This window comes from Ogataea philodendri, assembly GCF_020536065.1.
Source record: "Ogataea philodendri strain CBS6075 chromosome Unknown scaffold3, whole genome shotgun sequence".
NCBI classification, from domain to species: Eukaryota; Fungi; Ascomycota; class Pichiomycetes; order Pichiales; family Pichiaceae; genus Ogataea; species Ogataea philodendri.
The window spans coordinates 317,904-333,571 of NW_025764099.1; the positions used below are offsets into that span (position 1 = coordinate 317,904).

The 15,668-nt window shown below is 48.1% G+C and overlaps 16 protein-coding genes across 16 annotated transcripts; 9 read left to right on the forward strand and 7 right to left on the reverse strand.

The window, feature by feature from the left end:
- Nucleotides 1-27: 27 nt before the first annotated feature.
- OGAPHI_005662 (uncharacterized protein) lies at nucleotides 28-1,197 on the forward strand (the record flags this gene model as incomplete). Its single annotated transcript, XM_046206867.1, has 1 exon — nucleotides 28-1,197. The coding sequence occupies one exon, from the start codon at nucleotides 28-30 to the stop codon at nucleotides 1,195-1,197; it is 1,170 nt and encodes a 389-aa protein (XP_046059499.1).
- Nucleotides 357-885, reverse strand: OGAPHI_005663 (uncharacterized protein; the record flags this gene model as incomplete). The annotated part of the gene is made up of 2 exons (XM_046206868.1): nucleotides 357-765; nucleotides 869-885. 2 exons carry the CDS (start codon nucleotides 883-885, stop codon nucleotides 357-359), a joined length of 426 nt encoding a protein of 141 aa, XP_046059500.1.
- A 111-nt stretch (nucleotides 1,198-1,308) lies between the features above and the next one.
- On the forward strand, nucleotides 1,309-1,947 carry OGAPHI_005664 (uncharacterized protein; the record flags this gene model as incomplete). Its single annotated transcript, XM_046206869.1, has 2 exons — nucleotides 1,309-1,328; nucleotides 1,404-1,947. The coding sequence occupies 2 exons, from the start codon at nucleotides 1,309-1,311 to the stop codon at nucleotides 1,945-1,947; spliced, it is 564 nt and encodes a 187-aa protein (XP_046059501.1).
- Nucleotides 1,944-2,831, reverse strand: OGAPHI_005665 (uncharacterized protein; the record flags this gene model as incomplete). Its single annotated transcript, XM_046206870.1, has 1 exon — nucleotides 1,944-2,831. The coding sequence occupies one exon, from the start codon at nucleotides 2,829-2,831 to the stop codon at nucleotides 1,944-1,946; it is 888 nt and encodes a 295-aa protein (XP_046059502.1).
- Nucleotides 2,832-2,876: 45 nt separating this feature from the next.
- OGAPHI_005666 (uncharacterized protein) lies at nucleotides 2,877-4,022 on the forward strand (the record flags this gene model as incomplete). The annotated part of the gene is made up of 1 exon (XM_046206871.1): nucleotides 2,877-4,022. The coding sequence occupies one exon, from the start codon at nucleotides 2,877-2,879 to the stop codon at nucleotides 4,020-4,022; it is 1,146 nt and encodes a 381-aa protein (XP_046059503.1).
- OGAPHI_005667 (uncharacterized protein) lies at nucleotides 4,017-4,517 on the reverse strand (the record flags this gene model as incomplete). The annotated part of the gene is made up of 1 exon (XM_046206872.1): nucleotides 4,017-4,517. One exon carries the CDS (start codon nucleotides 4,515-4,517, stop codon nucleotides 4,017-4,019), a length of 501 nt encoding a protein of 166 aa, XP_046059504.1.
- A 31-nt stretch (nucleotides 4,518-4,548) lies between these two features.
- OGAPHI_005668 (uncharacterized protein) lies at nucleotides 4,549-5,856 on the forward strand (the record flags this gene model as incomplete). The annotated part of the gene is made up of 1 exon (XM_046206874.1): nucleotides 4,549-5,856. One exon carries the CDS (start codon nucleotides 4,549-4,551, stop codon nucleotides 5,854-5,856), a length of 1,308 nt encoding a protein of 435 aa, XP_046059505.1.
- On the reverse strand, nucleotides 5,490-5,783 carry OGAPHI_005669 (uncharacterized protein; the record flags this gene model as incomplete). Its single annotated transcript, XM_046206875.1, has 1 exon — nucleotides 5,490-5,783. The coding sequence occupies one exon, from the start codon at nucleotides 5,781-5,783 to the stop codon at nucleotides 5,490-5,492; it is 294 nt and encodes a 97-aa protein (XP_046059506.1).
- Nucleotides 5,857-5,874: 18 nt separating the features above from the next.
- OGAPHI_005670 (uncharacterized protein) lies at nucleotides 5,875-8,736 on the reverse strand (the record flags this gene model as incomplete). Its single annotated transcript, XM_046206876.1, has 1 exon — nucleotides 5,875-8,736. The coding sequence occupies one exon, from the start codon at nucleotides 8,734-8,736 to the stop codon at nucleotides 5,875-5,877; it is 2,862 nt and encodes a 953-aa protein (XP_046059507.1).
- Nucleotides 6,374-7,096, forward strand: OGAPHI_005671 (uncharacterized protein; the record flags this gene model as incomplete). Its single annotated transcript, XM_046206877.1, has 1 exon — nucleotides 6,374-7,096. The coding sequence occupies one exon, from the start codon at nucleotides 6,374-6,376 to the stop codon at nucleotides 7,094-7,096; it is 723 nt and encodes a 240-aa protein (XP_046059508.1).
- On the forward strand, nucleotides 7,404-10,552 carry OGAPHI_005672 (uncharacterized protein; the record flags this gene model as incomplete). The annotated part of the gene is made up of 3 exons (XM_046206878.1): nucleotides 7,404-7,620; nucleotides 8,058-8,355; nucleotides 9,520-10,552. The coding sequence occupies 3 exons, from the start codon at nucleotides 7,404-7,406 to the stop codon at nucleotides 10,550-10,552; spliced, it is 1,548 nt and encodes a 515-aa protein (XP_046059509.1).
- On the reverse strand, nucleotides 9,509-10,516 carry OGAPHI_005673 (uncharacterized protein; the record flags this gene model as incomplete). The annotated part of the gene is made up of 1 exon (XM_046206879.1): nucleotides 9,509-10,516. The coding sequence occupies one exon, from the start codon at nucleotides 10,514-10,516 to the stop codon at nucleotides 9,509-9,511; it is 1,008 nt and encodes a 335-aa protein (XP_046059510.1).
- Nucleotides 10,553-11,454: 902 nt separating the features above from the next.
- Nucleotides 11,455-13,174, forward strand: OGAPHI_005674 (uncharacterized protein; the record flags this gene model as incomplete). The annotated part of the gene is made up of 3 exons (XM_046206880.1): nucleotides 11,455-12,368; nucleotides 12,491-12,660; nucleotides 12,945-13,174. 3 exons carry the CDS (start codon nucleotides 11,455-11,457, stop codon nucleotides 13,172-13,174), a joined length of 1,314 nt encoding a protein of 437 aa, XP_046059511.1.
- OGAPHI_005675 (uncharacterized protein) lies at nucleotides 12,403-15,228 on the reverse strand (the record flags this gene model as incomplete). The annotated part of the gene is made up of 1 exon (XM_046206881.1): nucleotides 12,403-15,228. The coding sequence occupies one exon, from the start codon at nucleotides 15,226-15,228 to the stop codon at nucleotides 12,403-12,405; it is 2,826 nt and encodes a 941-aa protein (XP_046059512.1).
- On the forward strand, nucleotides 13,379-13,669 carry OGAPHI_005676 (uncharacterized protein; the record flags this gene model as incomplete). The annotated part of the gene is made up of 1 exon (XM_046206882.1): nucleotides 13,379-13,669. The coding sequence occupies one exon, from the start codon at nucleotides 13,379-13,381 to the stop codon at nucleotides 13,667-13,669; it is 291 nt and encodes a 96-aa protein (XP_046059513.1).
- On the forward strand, nucleotides 14,174-14,410 carry OGAPHI_005677 (uncharacterized protein; the record flags this gene model as incomplete). The annotated part of the gene is made up of 1 exon (XM_046206883.1): nucleotides 14,174-14,410. One exon carries the CDS (start codon nucleotides 14,174-14,176, stop codon nucleotides 14,408-14,410), a length of 237 nt encoding a protein of 78 aa, XP_046059514.1.
- Nucleotides 15,229-15,668: the final 440 nt, after the last annotated feature.

Sequence of the window (15,668 nt, forward strand, 5' to 3'; positions counted from 1 at the left end):
TCGCAAATATTTTGGTCAAATCGAGAAATGATTGGAGAACAACAAATGGTGAAAAGCTACGCAATTGCCAATAAGTGTGTGCGGTTGCAAGCACGGCGGTGGATATCTATCCAGCCTGTGTCGAAAGTTGTTGTTGATGCAAAGAAGGCGGATGTTGTTCCGGTTTCCGAGAACGTTCCCGACTTGAACTCGGAAAGCCACGAAATCCCAACCGAGGTCGTCTTCGAAACCATTGGCCAGTCTCAGTCCACGTTGTCGTTGACTGTTCCGCCTTCTGTGCCAATACACTTGAAACGCGGCTCGTTGATGTCGCTGTTCACGGCGTCAGAGACAAAGTCCAGCTTGAAAGATGTCGTTCAGTCGTCTTTACAATTACAAGAACCGTTCAAAAGGCTGGTGTATGGCGGCCACGCGTCGCTATACCAACGCTTGGTCTCGACTGTGCCGCTGGCGTTGCTTGTTTCTGCATATAACCCCAAGTCACTTTTCCGCACGTCGCAGACTTCCAAAACGTTCTGCAATATCACTTTGGACGGCACGATCGACTGGGCGTTGTTTAAAACGGACTCGTTGCAAGCGTACGGAGGCAACTCTTTGGTGATCAGTTCCCAGAGACTTCCGCAGACAGTGTCGAGATCTGGAATCCAAGCGTTTGGACTTCCAAAAGGTTCTGTTCCGGGGCTTTCCAAGAGACCGTTTTCCGGGTTCGAGCACGTTGCGGGACGTGGATTTGTGTCGTTGGTCGGCGAAGGTTCGATCTTCAAACTGAACTTGGAAGAGGACGAGGAGATTCTGATCAGAAGAGATAACCTGTTTGCTGCTTCGATCAAACAGAAACAAGACCTGCAGGATGGGTATTTTGTTCTACAGACACTTACCAGACATCTGGAGACCGGAGAACGGGAGATTGTGATTGATTCGGAGGGGAAGAAGACGTTCTTCGTCAAGGCTGGAGATTACGTGCTGGATCTGTTGAAGGCGTTCAAGGAGAAGAGACAGTCCTGGTTCGAGAACGTGATTGGCAACGGAAGTTACATCAACGTCAAGGGACCTCGCATCTTGCTAATACAGGCCAACACTGGCTCCGACAAGTTTTCTCTTGGACAGAACTACAACGTTTCCAAGATCGAAAAGTACATCAAAAAGGACGAATTCCAGCAGCCAAAGTTGGTCCCATCATCAGACACTAAAGCTTGAACCAAACATAAACATTATAGCTGGGCCCAATAAACGTCTGCCCCCAAGGCTGTGTAATATATTTAGATAAAGGCGAAAAATAACGTACAGTAAAAAATAAGATAGAGTTAGATGTCAGGATTGGAGAGTAAGTGGTGGGATCGAATGAAAAACTAACTAATAGAATCTCTTTTTCAGCTGAAATTCACTGCCAAGCAGTTGAACAGACAGTCGATCAAGACAGGCAAGGAAGAACAGGCCGAGAAGAACAAGGTGAAGAAAGCACTCATACAAGGAAACAACGACATTGCCCAAGTGTATGCGCAGAATGCCATTCGCAAAAGCCAGGAGAAAATCAACCTGCTACGACTCGCATCCAGAATAGATGCTGTGGCCTCGAGGATCCAGACGGCCGTTACTATGCGGTCTGTGACAAGCAACATGTCGCAGGTTGTTAGAGGTATGGACAAAGCAATGGAAACTATGAACCTGGAGAGAATTACCATGGTGATGGACAAATTCGAAGAACAGTTTGAGGACTTGGAAAGTAGTACGAATTACTATGAAAACGTTTCGAACGATATGAATGCTGTGAGCCAGCCACAGGAACAGGTTGATCAATTGATGAACCAAATTGCAGACGAGGCAGGTTTGGAGTTGAAACACAAGATCGGCGACGCCAACGTCGACGTTGCGGCCTCGCTTCCTGCACAGGAGACTCCTGCCGAGGAGGACAAGTTGTCGGAGAGACTGCGCGCGTTGAGAAACTAGGCCAATTGGTCAATCTTCCACTGCCAGTATCTTTTTCTGATACCATCCATATCTTGCAGCAAAGTGTATAATTCGACTGCTTTTTCCGATTTGTGCTGTTTGACAGAGATCTCTGCCAGGAGTTCAAATGCAAACAGCGAGTAGATAGCCTTGAGGTCGGTGTATGTGGTTGCCAAGGGCTCGAGGTTCGAGATGTCCATTCCCAGCTTAAAATAGATGCCTTTGATGTAATTCCAAGACGAGGGGTTTGTAGGGGCCAATCGGATTTTGTCCTGAACAAACTCCAGCTCCTTATTGAGCAAATTATCGGGTAAACCCTTCTTGTTGCCAAGCAAGACGTAAAAACGGTGGTTCCAGGCCGAGTTGTTTCTCACGTCTGCGGCCAGCATTTCCTCGGTGTAGGACAGTTCCGAGTCCGTTCGGAACAAATCAAACTTCTCCACGAGCCAGCGACGGTACGACCACACGTGGTAGTTCTTTGAGTCCTGGTCCAACATTTGTTTCAAGATGGAGTACTCGTTTTCCAAAGGGATCGTTCCCTTTCTTTTGAGAATCAATTCGATGATGAGCGACCGGTAGTGCCAGATCTGGTAGTTTTTCGGGTTGTTGAGGGCGATCTGTGCACACCAGTCCAGCTCTTTCTGAAGATCAAACCCTTCTAGGTCCTGCACGATGTTGAACCGGTAGCTCCAGATGGTATAATGGGCTGCGACCTTTTTGATCACTCTTTCTGTCAATGCCAATGCCCGCTCAGAATGTTCGTCTTTCTGCATCAAACCTTTGGCAATAGAGATCAGTTCCTTGAATTCGTCCGTGTACAAGATCTGGCACACGGGAGACGGCCTCAGAGGCTCGTCCACCATAACGTCGGAATAATCATACATGTTTCAGAAACAAGAAAAATTAATTAGACAAAAAACATTTACCAGATGCCGGGCAGACGACGTTCAAGCGTCTTTCGCCGGATGTCGGTCAGCTCTCAACTGGATGAGATCAAGTTGGAGGTGCCAGAAATCAACGGCGGCACTCAGAAGGCCAGCATTACAGACTTTGACCCGTTAAAAGTCCTTGGACAAGGAGCATATGGTAAAGTATTGTTGGTCAAGAATAAGCAAACGGGACGGCTGTTTGCGCAAAAGGAGCTGAAGAAAGCTTCGATCAGTGTCAACTCGAAAACTTACGAAAGAACGTTCTCGGAAAGAACAATTTTGGCCTCTGTTTCGTCCCACCCAAATATAGTCAAACTGTTCTACGCTCTACATGACGACGAGAAATTGTACCTGATGCTCGAATACATCCCTGGCGGGGAATTGTTCCAGCACCTGGCGCAACGCAAGTTTCTCGACGAGAAGTGCACCTCGTTCTATGTTGCCCAAATGGCCCTGGCTTTGCGTCATCTGCACAAGACAGGAACCGTGTACCGCGACCTGAAGCCGGAAAACTGTTTGCTCGACAAGGACGGGTACCTTGTTTTGACCGATTTCGGACTGGCGAAACAGCCGCTCGACCACGACTCGGATAACTGGTGCCACTCGATCATCGGAACCCCAGAATACTGCTCCCCGGAGGTGCTCCGTGGGGAAGAATACGGAACAAAAACAGACTGGTGGTCTTTGGGATGTGTGATGTTTGACCTACTAACGGGCGCACCACCTTTCACAGGAAACAACCATAAGACCATCATTGATCGGATACTCAAACAGAAACCCAAATACCCATTCTATCTAACCTCGGACTCGAAAGATCTGCTTGCCAAGCTTTTGAACAAAAACTCGTCCAAGCGGCTCGACGTGGACTCCGACTGGACCAAGTTCTCGAAACACCGGGTGTTCCGATACTACGACTGGAAAGACTTGGAAAACCGCGCGGTTGCTGCGCCGATCATCCCCACCATCACCGACCCAGAAATGGCTGAGAACTTCGACGACAAGTTCACCAGCCAGAGGTTCACAGCATGCGAGACCAAACCCATCGACATTGTCCAAAGCCCGCAGGCGGAGCCGGACCATTTCAAGGGGTTCTCCTTCACTGCAAGCGATACCGTGTTGCAGCCGTACCTGGCCCCCAGTCTATAATTCATAGACCGTGCACGGTACCCCGACGGCTGTGAGCGCGCGCTCGGTCAGCGACCAGGGGACCCCGAAGATCCCCGCGTTGATTTTCGGCATGGCCAGCACGTACTGGGTGGTGGTCTGGGACAACTGGGTTTTAAGGTCCTGCATTGCCAGCTCGGTGTACTTTGCAATCTCCTCAGGCGACTCGCCGCCCATCACGCTTGTGAACAAACATACGACCGACAGTTTATCTCCTGTGCCAGAAACGTATCCGGAGTCCTTCCTGTCGGCTGGAATAATAAGGGCTGTGCCCAACAGCTCGCTTGGATCAGACTTGTATTTCAGACAGTGCTCGTGGTAAACCTTGTAGGTAGACTGAAACTGGCGTCTAAACTCGGCTGCTATGCCGCCGCCCCACACACCAAGGCAATTGCATGCATGTGCGAGATAGACGGGCTCGGTGGCCGGTTTCGCTGCGAGCCTGAATAAATTCCCCTTGACGTAATTAATAGACATTAAAAGATGAAATATTTTTGTGAAAAACTTGATGAATGTGGATGCAGACAAGGAGTTCAACCAGATAAGCAAAATTCTCAGGAAAGAGCACCGGTCGACGCGAAATCGTATCCATTCGATTCTGTACGACTCGGAGTTTGTGGTAAATGTTGCCAACAGGTATCCATACCCGGTGGTAGCTAACGAGCGCTGTGGATCATGGTACGTCCGTCCAGACGATCTGGACGAGACGTGCTACTTTAAGTCCACCGATGGACACACTGATAACTGGGACTTTAGCACGCGACGTTTGAATTTCCATCTTTTGCCCATCATAGCTGAAAATCACGGAATCATCATAGTCGACTCCACGAGACGGGGCAAGAAAATCCCCGACTCCCAAAGCAAGACGATCCCGATCTGGTGTGCTGTGTTGAACGCCATCCGTGAGAATTCGACGGAAGGCGAGCTGTTCACTCCATTGAAAACTGTGGCTCGTTCAGAACATATACGAATCACACAACTGCTCCCGTCTTTAATACAAAAGGTCGCCAGTCTGGACATCATCAGCTCCGAATACCTGCGCAGTCTGTTCCCCAAGCCTCTTAAACCGGTTTGGATCACGCCGAGCTCGAAAGTGTTGCCTCCTCTTGAGACACCAGATCAGCTACCCTACATCCCTGTGATCTTGGTGACGGCCAGTTTCCGATGTCAGGACGGGACCCGCCCCATGGACGGCTACCTCTACGTCCAGGGAGCAGCCGACGACCATGAGCTCTGGTCCAGCGGGCTCACACCGGCTATGCTATGGCAGCACCTGGACTATTTTGAAAATAAAGAGCACACAGAAACCCAGCTGCAGGAGTACATCGCCAGCATCAAACCGACTGCCGCTCCTTCCACTTCGATCTTTGACAATCTGGTTCAAATCACGCCGCTGCTGGCCAAGGGAAAACTCTCGTCCATGCACATCTCGTCTTTTCCGCAGTTTGACTACCTTGTCGTACTAGACCAGGCCGTGACTTTCAAGTCACGTGAACATAATTGCAACCCGAAACTTCTCCATCTCCCGCTGGACTCGCAGTCCAAGAAGTCGGGCAAGGACCTGCGGAACAGACTCCCTGGTATTGTCCCAGAGCTGGTGAAGGCACTCTCCGACTCAAAATCGGTTCTGGTGCTCTGCAAAACAGGAACAGACCTGGCTGTTGGAGTGGTGCTATGTCTGCTCTGCACGCTCGACAACCACCAGATAGACAAGGCCATCATCAGAAAACATCTCGTACGCATTATCGACTTGGACAAGGCCGTGAACCCAAGTCGCGCTACACTTAATTCGGTAAACAGTTACTTAATGTCATAATACATTATTACGGTCTATTTAGTCCTGGACAGCTTCCTCACGAAAAGAACCGTCAGAGTGATCCAGCTCTTCTTCTTCGTGGCCCTCCATGAAAAAATCAGCCTGTGGATACCCATAGTTGTAATAATCGGGATAATTATAATAAACCGGCTGGTGGCCAGCCGGACGCATTCCCTGTTGCATGTATACGTACTGGCCCGATGCTGGAGAAGCAGGCTCGTGGTGCAACGTCTTGCGCGAGTTGGTTCTCGAAATTCTCGGGTGTCCTTGAATTTGGGCCTGCGAATACGGGTATGCGTATGTTTTTTGGTACATTGGAGATGCCTGCTGGTACACCGGATGGTACTGAACAGCTTGCTGCGGAGCATAGTGGTCGGCGTGGTTGAAGTAGTTAATCGAGTTGGTTGACGACGAGCGCGAGAAGCTGGTTGGCAGTCGAGGCCGCTGCTGTGGATGGCCTGTCTTGCGCGTCATTCTCGGCGAGCTCTTGGGGATATCGTCTGAAGAAGAGTACGAAATGTCGCTTTCGGGAATAGACACTGGCGGCTTGACGCTAGGTTCCTCAACACTCAGCGCACTAACTTCGCGAACCAGCGGTTTCAACTCCTTGTCCATAACATCAGTAGAACTGTCCTCGCCCGTAATCTTCTCCGTAACAGGTAAAACACTGGAACGTTTTTCCTCGTACATTTTGGAAGAGATACCGATGCTCTTCAACGCGGGGACTTTCAACAGGGTGTCAGTGTCCGGAACAGCGGTTCCTTCGGACGACGCCTTGACGTTCTTACTTGGCTCCTCGGCCTCTCTCCGTTTTTTGTTTCTTCTTTTCTGGTGCTTCTTCGTTTTCGGTGGATTCGCACAGCGGTCTTTGCCAAACGAAATCTTGAACGGCTTGTACTTGTTCTCGAATGAAGTGTGCACCGCGTCGCTTCCTGGTCCATTGAAATCCTCCACCGCGTTGATACACGACATGATGTTCAAGAAGTTCACAAACGCACATTGTCCGTCTCTGAAGAAGTTGATCTGCTCCACCTCGCCAAAGATCGAGAAATCCTTGCGCAGCGTGTCTGCGTCTGGAATGACTGGACGGTCTGTCAGATCTTCTTCGTCACCTTCCGGACGAGGCTCGGTTCCGATATACAGGTTTCTGGAAGCCCCATGCTTCTCGATCGCGTCTGCAATCTCTGGGTCCAGCGGACCAGAATGCTTTCCCCAGTCAACCTTGACTCTTCTCCCGTGAATTGTAACCTTGTCCTTGGTCCCTGCAGCAAAGAACTGCGCAGCAGATGCAGAGTCGGCAAATGTCAAAAAGCATATCCGCTTGTCAGGAATAAGTTTAACAGACTCCAGAAGTCCTCCTCTGGCAGTGTTGCACACCTCCTCTGCGGTGGTTTCCGGATGGATATTGCCGAGATACACGGTTCTGTTGCCAAAATTCGACTGGCGTAGCTGCGGTCTGGAAATCACTGACAAAGTGTCCATGGTATCATTGAGAGGTGGAGAGTACGTTCCAGCCGATCCGTTCGAATAGACTGTGGATTCTCCCAATGACGGGTGTGAGTACATCATACCACCATAAGAGTCAACCGCCTCATTCTGCGGAGGATACGACGAGTGCAGCACTGGAGTGTGGTATTGGTGGACGTATTGGTGGCTATAACTGGAAGAAGTGTCATTTAACTGGCGAGACGACGACTTGTGGATCTGAACTCCAGAGTTTTGAGGCGATGACATTGATGTGGAAGGAGTCGAGTAGAAATCCGAGTACTGGTTAGGGTCCTCGTACTCGAGATCGAGCGTAGAATTCCCGTTGGACTGGCTAGGAGTGGCATTTTTCTCCTTGCTGTAAAACACTTTACAGGTTGACAAAATGGACTCGCTGAGAGCCAGTTGCTCCACGCACTTGATGGCAGTCGAGATGGATGTGAAGTGCACAAACGCTGCGTACTTGTTTGGGATGTACTTGATCTGCTCAACAGGGCCAATCTGTTCGAGCTCCTGAGAGATCATTTTCAGTGGAAGCCCAGGCTGAATATTAGTGAGACAAACGGCCCTGGTGGCGCCGTCGTTCTCGATTGCCCATTCGACAGCAGGCAATAATGGCATGGCTTTTGCGTACACGATCTCCATGTCGGGAGACTCCAGCACGCTTCGCAACTCGTCGATGATCGAGTTCAGTTTCACATAACATTTTTTGGCAGTTTCGGTCTCCACAAACGACAAAATCACAGATTTCGAAGACGTGGACTGTTTGGGTAATTCAAACGAGCAATTTTCGATCGGACCGTACTCAATAAGGTCCAGGAAGTCCGGGAGCTCGAAGTCGGGCCGCAAATTAATGAATCTGAGCGACCTTGTTTCAGGCTCGGAAGGTTCAATTTCCAGCGACTCAGACTCGGAAAGCACTTTTGGAGCTTTATTAACGTTCGAGAGCTTGGACTTGAGAAGTTTGGAGAACGAGCTCCTTCGCTGGCCGCCCTTCTGGGGACTTCTGGTGTAGTATTGGTCTGCATTGACTAGCTGTGTGTGTCTTTGTAACATTCTCTCACCGTTTGGTGTTTGAGGAGCATTCTGGGTGTGAGGGGTACTAGCGGGTCCCATTGGCGACTGGATGAAGGGAGAGCTTATCAAAAGCTGGCGTGGGAGCATTCCCTTGGCATAGTTGACGTCGAACGGCGTCGTGGGAGACAGTGGGACTTGTTGGGGCATAGGAACATTAATTATTTGAGCTCCGTTGGGAAGCTGGGAATAAGAATGGTACTGCGGAGGATAAATAGCCGGTAGCATCGGGACCTGGTTTTGTGCGGTTGAGAGGTTCAGCGAAGGATGCCGTGACAACTGTCGCGGATGCGGTGGTCTGTGTGCTTGATCTTGCAACATAGGCGATAGATGTAACCTTGATGTTTTAATGTTGTAGCAAGACTGACATTATCCACCTATGGTGGTGTTTTGAAGTAGATGACTTGTGGAAGGATAAAAGAGTGACGTTAAAGCACGAAACCTTAAGCTCAAGTGGTTATTAGAAATTGGGTGATATGAAGTAAAAATTAGTATTTCTAAGTATGGGATAAAGACAGATTTCAGTATGCTACCTGAAACGCGCGCAAGAGAAAAATTTCACCGAATATGGGCCAGCCACTTTACGGGGGTTATTGTTTAGAGAAAATTCGCGACTAATGGTGTGAAGAGCCATTAGTTTCAAGGCAATGAACTAACTGCTACGGTCTGGTTTTTGCTATGTAATCTTGAGCCAGCTGTCCTAAATGCCAGCGTGTTCGGACAAATCAATATTTTAGCGATGGGACCTAGATCTTCTCGATTTCAGAATTCGGAATGCGGCTCTGAAAATAGCATAGTCTCAGATTCTGTTTTTAGAAAAAATCACATAACTGGGCCTTTTTATACGAGAGTACAATTGCGCACCACATGGATTGCATCGCCCATTTTCTACATGGCCCAATTCCCGAACAGCCTGCGGTGCACTCAATGTGTGCCGAGCGCGAAATTTTTACTGATGCAAAACCCTTACATTACAAACGTATAATTTAAGGAGGTCGATATGTTTCTTATTAATGAGTCACGTAATCTGCATTTCTCAAGCTATAAAACCATTTCTGATTGTAGGAGTCTAATTACTCGCACAATCCCTTATTTAAGACGAAGCCTTGGCAACGTGTTCAAGCAAGTCGACAACTCTGGTGGAGTAACCGTACTCGTTGTCGTACCAGGAGATAAGCTTGACGAAGGTTGGGGTCAGCAAGATACCAGCCTTAGCGTCGAAAACAGAGGATCTGCTGTCGGTAACGAAGTCGGAGGAAACAACATCCTCGTCAGTGTAACCGAGAATTCCAGAAAGTGGACCCTCAGAAGCCTTCTTGATGGTAGCGCAGATGTCCTCGTAAGTGGCTGGCTTCTCCAAGTTGACGGTCAGGTCAACAACGGAAACGTCGGTGGTTGGCACTCTCAAAGACATACCGGTCAACTTACCGGCAAGAGAAGGGAGAACCTTACCGACGGCCTTGGCGGCACCGGTGGAGGATGGAATGATGTTGCCAGAAGCAGTTCTTCCTCCTCTCCAGTCCTTGTGAGATGGACCGTCGACGGTCTTTTGGGTAGCGGTGATGGAGTGAATGGTGGTCATCAAACCATCCTTGATTCCGTAAGCATCGTCGATGACCTTAGCCAATGTAGCCAAACAGTTTGTAGTACAAGAAGCATTCGAGAGGATCTTGACGTCTGGAGTGTACTTGTCCTCATTCACACCCATCACGAACATTGGGGCGTCCTTGGATGGAGCAGTGATGATAACCTTCTTGGCACCGGCATCAATGTGCTTTTGAGCGCCCTCCAAAGTGGTGAACACTCCGGTGGAGTCCAAGACGTAGTCAACGCCCTCCTTACCCCATGGGATGTTAGCTGGGTCTCTCTCCTGGAAAACCTCAATCTTGTGACCGTCAATCACAAGGTACTTTCCCTCGGAAGTAACCTTACCCTTGTAGTGACCGTGGGTAGAATCGTACTTGAACATGTAAGCGGCGTAGTCTGGAGCAATGAATGGATCATTGATGGCGACCACGGTGATGTCCTTTCTTGTCAAGGCAATTCTCAAAACGAGTCTGCCAATTCTTCCGAAACCATTAATACCAACTTTGTAAGTCATCTTATTTCAATGTTACCTTTGTATAAAGAGCAATGAGTATTTAGCAAGAAAAAGCTGACCTTATATACCATTTGCAGCACATCCTCCCGAAACTTCGAAAAAGTCGTGCGTTTCCTGTTTTTATCACGCCAAAATTCTTCATGTATGACTACTCCGGGTGGGTGTTGACCATTCATCAAGAAAATCGTGCTTCTTTGTCTTTCGATTTCAACAAAGCGCTCAATTGGATCTCGTGACCCATTTGCAAACGGTTCTTACTAATTTCATAGCTCTTATTGGGAAATCAGACATAGATCAATGTGTCGGCGTTTTTATCCCACGGGCCGCCTCCGGAATAAATTCTTCCGTGCAAGGTTGTAGAAAGAGTAAGGTGATCTCCCCGAGACGGCTTAAAGGGACACAGCTTCCATGTTTACCAAACAACCTCGGTGGTTTTGCGCGCGCGTGCGTTCAATAATTCTCGGTCCCGGACCCCGGAGTTGCAGTTTCTCCTCTTTGCCCCCTCATCGATGCCGGCCATCTACTGTCCAGCAATTTCACTCCGGTAATGTCGTAATCGATTGTCAATCACACTATTGTCCGTGGTGTAAGGGGTTGGAGCGAGGTGATGACTAAAAAACCGAGATGGTTTTACGTAATTATATCCGAGTTTTGGTAGCATTTATCAGCACCGGGGCCAGTCTGACTAATTTAGATGTTGGAAAGGGTTTCTTTTTCACGCAAGTGTATTTGTACACGTTGATATCCTTTCTGACGACAACATAACGAGCCTTAATCGTACCGTTAACCTTCAATTCCCCGCTCCAAGCATGAGGCCATATTTTGTTGGTGGGGTGTGAGGGGGTGTTTAAACCAATAAGTAATTGTTTTACGGTTTCCCTACTGTAGAGACCCCTAGTTTTCTACATATCTGAAGCAGTCTCAAGCTTTGATTGACAATGCCTATTCCAAAGACCTCTTCCGGGATCCCGAAACTCGCCTTTGGGTGTGGAACTTACTACTACAAGTATGGCAACAACACTGTTGACGAGAAGTTGGTTGCAATGATTAAAGCAACTTTGGCAAAAGGTGTTGTACACATAGATTCTGCCGAGGTCTATAACGTTGACAAAGAATTGGGTCTTGCATTGGCCGAATCCCACCTGCCTAGGGAAGATTATTTCATCACCGACAAGTATTTCGCAGGTACCAGCTCGTATGATGCCAGATCAAAGGAAGCTAACCCATATTTGCATCTGAAGGCCTTTCTGGAAAGAGTGAATATTCCATACGTTGACCTTTACTTGTTGCACTCGCCGTTTATCAAGAAGGAGACCCATGGTTTCAGCCTGAGCGAGTCCTGGAAGTTCATGGAGCAATGTAAAAGGGAAGGATTGGCTAAACGAATCGGTGTTTCGAACTTTGCTATAGAGCATCTGGAGGAAATCTTGAAAGTTGCCAATGAAAAGCCAGAAGTGAATCAAATCGAGTACAACGCGTACTTGCAAAACCAGAGTCCGGGCATTGTTGAGTTCAGTCAGAAGAACGGAATATTACTCGAGGCCTACTCTCCTCTAGGGCCAATCACCAAAGGTGACAAGACCAGTGGTGTCGGGAAGGAGTTTGACGATTACCTCACGTCGTTGGAGTCCAAATATGGCAAAACCAAGACTCAGATTCTGCTCAATTGGGTCGAGAAGAAAGGAATCATTCCAATCACCACGACTTCAAAGGAATCCAGACTGGACGAGTTCCTAGACGTTTTTAGTTTCGACCTGACTCCGGAAGAGGTTGAGACCATCACCAAGATCGGTGCCCAGTACAAGCCCCCACTCAGACAACATTGGGTCCCAGAGTACGGAAAGTACGACAAGTAGGCAGTTAGTTGATTATATATTTATTCGAAATCATTTCCACAAGTCTTCTTCCGCGCTTGAGAAATCTTGTACATTGGATGTTGTAGCGCTGGAATCTCTTCTCTGTTTCTTCTGCCAGTTTTCGTCAAACTCAAAATCCAACAACGACAGACCAAGAGAAGCGTCGACTCCAAAGTCGTTCAACATCATCAGATCCGTGTACGACCTCTGCTCTGGCTGTGGATAGGCAGGACGTATTGATTGCTGAACTTGCGGCTGGGGCTGCATGTTCATCATCGGATACTGTTGGTAGGGCTGCTGTTGCTGTTGTTGCTGTTCTGGCGGAGTGGTGAACTGAGGTGGGAGTGGAGACGGATGGCGCATCTGATCTTGTAACGTTTGGTACTGGAAGGAGGACGGTCTGACGATTTGAGGAGGTGATTGCGAAGAAAATATATCGTTGATCGCAGGTTCCTCCTCTTCGACCTTGACAGGGGTGGAGAGCATGGTTCTGAGAGTAGAGCTCTTCTTCTTGTCCTTCTTTGGAGTCTCCGCAGACTGTTGAGAAGGAGGAGAGTTGACCTTTGGAGCAGTCAGTATTGTATCTATGGCTATCTCCAGGTGCTCCACGCAGGACTTGGATAAACATCCAAGGAACGAGATGTCAGTCTCCAGCTTTAAGTCTCCAATCACCGAGCTGAGCAGCGACTTGGAGTCCTGGAATAGAGCACCACCTCTGGTGTATTCGAGGGCTCCTTTAGCGGCCAAAAGAGCAAACCTTGCTTTTTGGCGAGAAGTGTTGATCGGCAACGGGAGATGGTAAAAGTGGAACTTGGCTGTGTTCAGCAGCTTGGAAATGGCAAGAATGGCCGTGGACGATTGCTGGATCGCAATATACGAAGCAGAGTTCTTCGAGTTGGTGGTTTCTGTGGCCATTAATGGCATGTAAATCAGAGCCTTTGCCTGATGGTAGAGGAAGAGCAATGTGATTTGCGCCTCAGTGAGCTTCTCCATCTCTGCTGCTCCAATGTCACTGTCGAACCTTAAAGACGACGGCAGGTCTTTGCGCCACGACTCTAGCAGATGCTCCAACATGAGAGTGGATGACTCGTCGATGTTGGTCTTCTTGATCTCGTTGTTGCTTCTTTTGAAGATGGCATCAACACAGGTACCCAACACTTTGGCAAACCGCATGACACTCAACGCCTGGTCGCTGACTTTACCCACAAGAGACAGTTGCGTGTTGTTGAAGGTGATGAGGTTGATATCTGTTCCGTCAGATGACGAGGAGGACGGCAAAGCACATTCCACTTCGTAATCTTTAAGCAATCTGGGAACTCCCAGTATGAGAGCACTAAATGTGTCTAATGTGTAGATACACCAGAACAAGATTCTCCGCTCTCCCTGTTGCAATTTCGACACTTTGGATCCGTTCTGGCCCAGAACTGCAGCTGGACATCTGTGTAGCCTCAGTTGCTGGGTCATGGTGATCAGTTTACCACGCAGTTCGTAACTGGTGTTCAAATCGGCTGTGGTGAGACAATAGAGCAGTTCGAGCGTTGTCAGTTGTAATGATGTGATCGAACAGATCGAGTTCATGCTTGAGCCAATAAATTGCTTGATAAGGTGATCGTAAAATTGCAGTAACTCTCCGTGACTGGCAGACTTTTCCTTGTTGTGGGCATACAAGTTGTTGCGTTCCTGAGCGAGCATAACCAAGGTGGTGATGATAATCAACATTTCTCCGAATTTTTCCATTCCGTACATGGCCCCGTCTTCAAAATTGGTTTCTCTGGATTTGTTGAATTTCAGATAGTTGGCCATGAAGATCTCTTTATTAAGCACAGGTGTCACCTGGTTCCACGTATCGAAAAACAAGGAGATACAAAGGTCTAAATTCACATGGTTTGGCAGACTAAGGGTCTGGAAGAACGCTTTTGACTCGTCTGCAGACAATTCATTGAATTTGGTGTTTTCGAAGCTGATTGGAAATTGCGAGTATCGACTGTCCTCATTGTATGCTTCTTTAAGCAAAGCAATGGATTTGGACGTCAGGTAAGGAGCTTTGGAGTTAAATCCATGAACGCTCACGACTTTAGCCAACAAAGAAGGTATGAATAAGGTTTCTTCGGTTGATCGGGGAATAGCTGTTGCAATGAGGTTTGCCAAGCTCATAAAATGTTTAGTTCGTAACTTGTTTTGCAAAGAAACAGCGGCAGCAGCTCCTGGAGCGTTGACCTGTTCAAATGAATTATAACCATATCTGTTTCTCAGATCATCTGCGTTCTGTGTGAAGTGGTAGTTGGAGCCCATGGAGGCTGAGTACAACGAGATATCGTCGTCGCTGAGGTCACCTTTGTCGATATCCACCGATCCTGCGATCGAAACTGGTCTATTGTGCACGGCATGTGGGAAATTGCCACAGTTGCATGTTTCGTCGTGTAAGTGTTCCTCCATGGACTTGAACTCCTTCTGATTGTTGAGCAGAGACAGATTTTCGTCGTTGAGCAAAGAGGGCGGTTTCTGGTCGTCCACGGGACCATCCGAAAGCTCAGAGGTGTCTGCCTTCAAGTTCAACAGTTTCTGAAGCTTTCTATTTTCAAACTCCAATTCTCGCACCCGCTCTTCTAAGGACTCCGTGTAACCTCTTGGAAACGCTTTTCTTGCTAGTTTATCGGTGAAAATACATTCGAGACCCACGCCTTTGCAATTCGCACATTGGGCGCGGCCGTTTGGGTCGATCTCGTCGCCTTCATCGTAGAAACACTTAATCTTCTTCTTTCGACAACGGTCACACGCAACAGAGACTCTGATAGTATTTGATCCCGGGGCTTTGATAACTTTAGGCTTTGAGCCGGGCAAAGACGATGGAGGCATTTTTTAGCAAAACACCCACTCCAATAGCGTCTAGGAAGCGGTTTAACTAATTAACGTAATGGACACTGTTTTGTGAGCGATTAGTAGAGGATGTTTTTTTTGGTGAGCAACTCGGGGTTTGTGGTGCGAGGGGGAAAATTAGATCTGGGGAACCGGGTGGGGGGACAGATTAGGAAACGTTAAAAAAAGTGACTCATGACGTAAAACAGGGTGCGAAAAAAGCAACAGAAAGCGAAACCACCCAACCAGTATGCTTAATTCTGATTGGCCGATGCTACTGATAATGCGGTTGGCCAAGCTTGTTGGGTCTTCGATTACATCATTTTACGGGTTCGGTGCTTATTGTTTGTTGGTTTAGGCTCATTAATTTTTTCTCAGCATGAAAAATTTTATCCAACACGTTTAATGTGTAAGTATAACTTTATGATGAGCATTGCAAC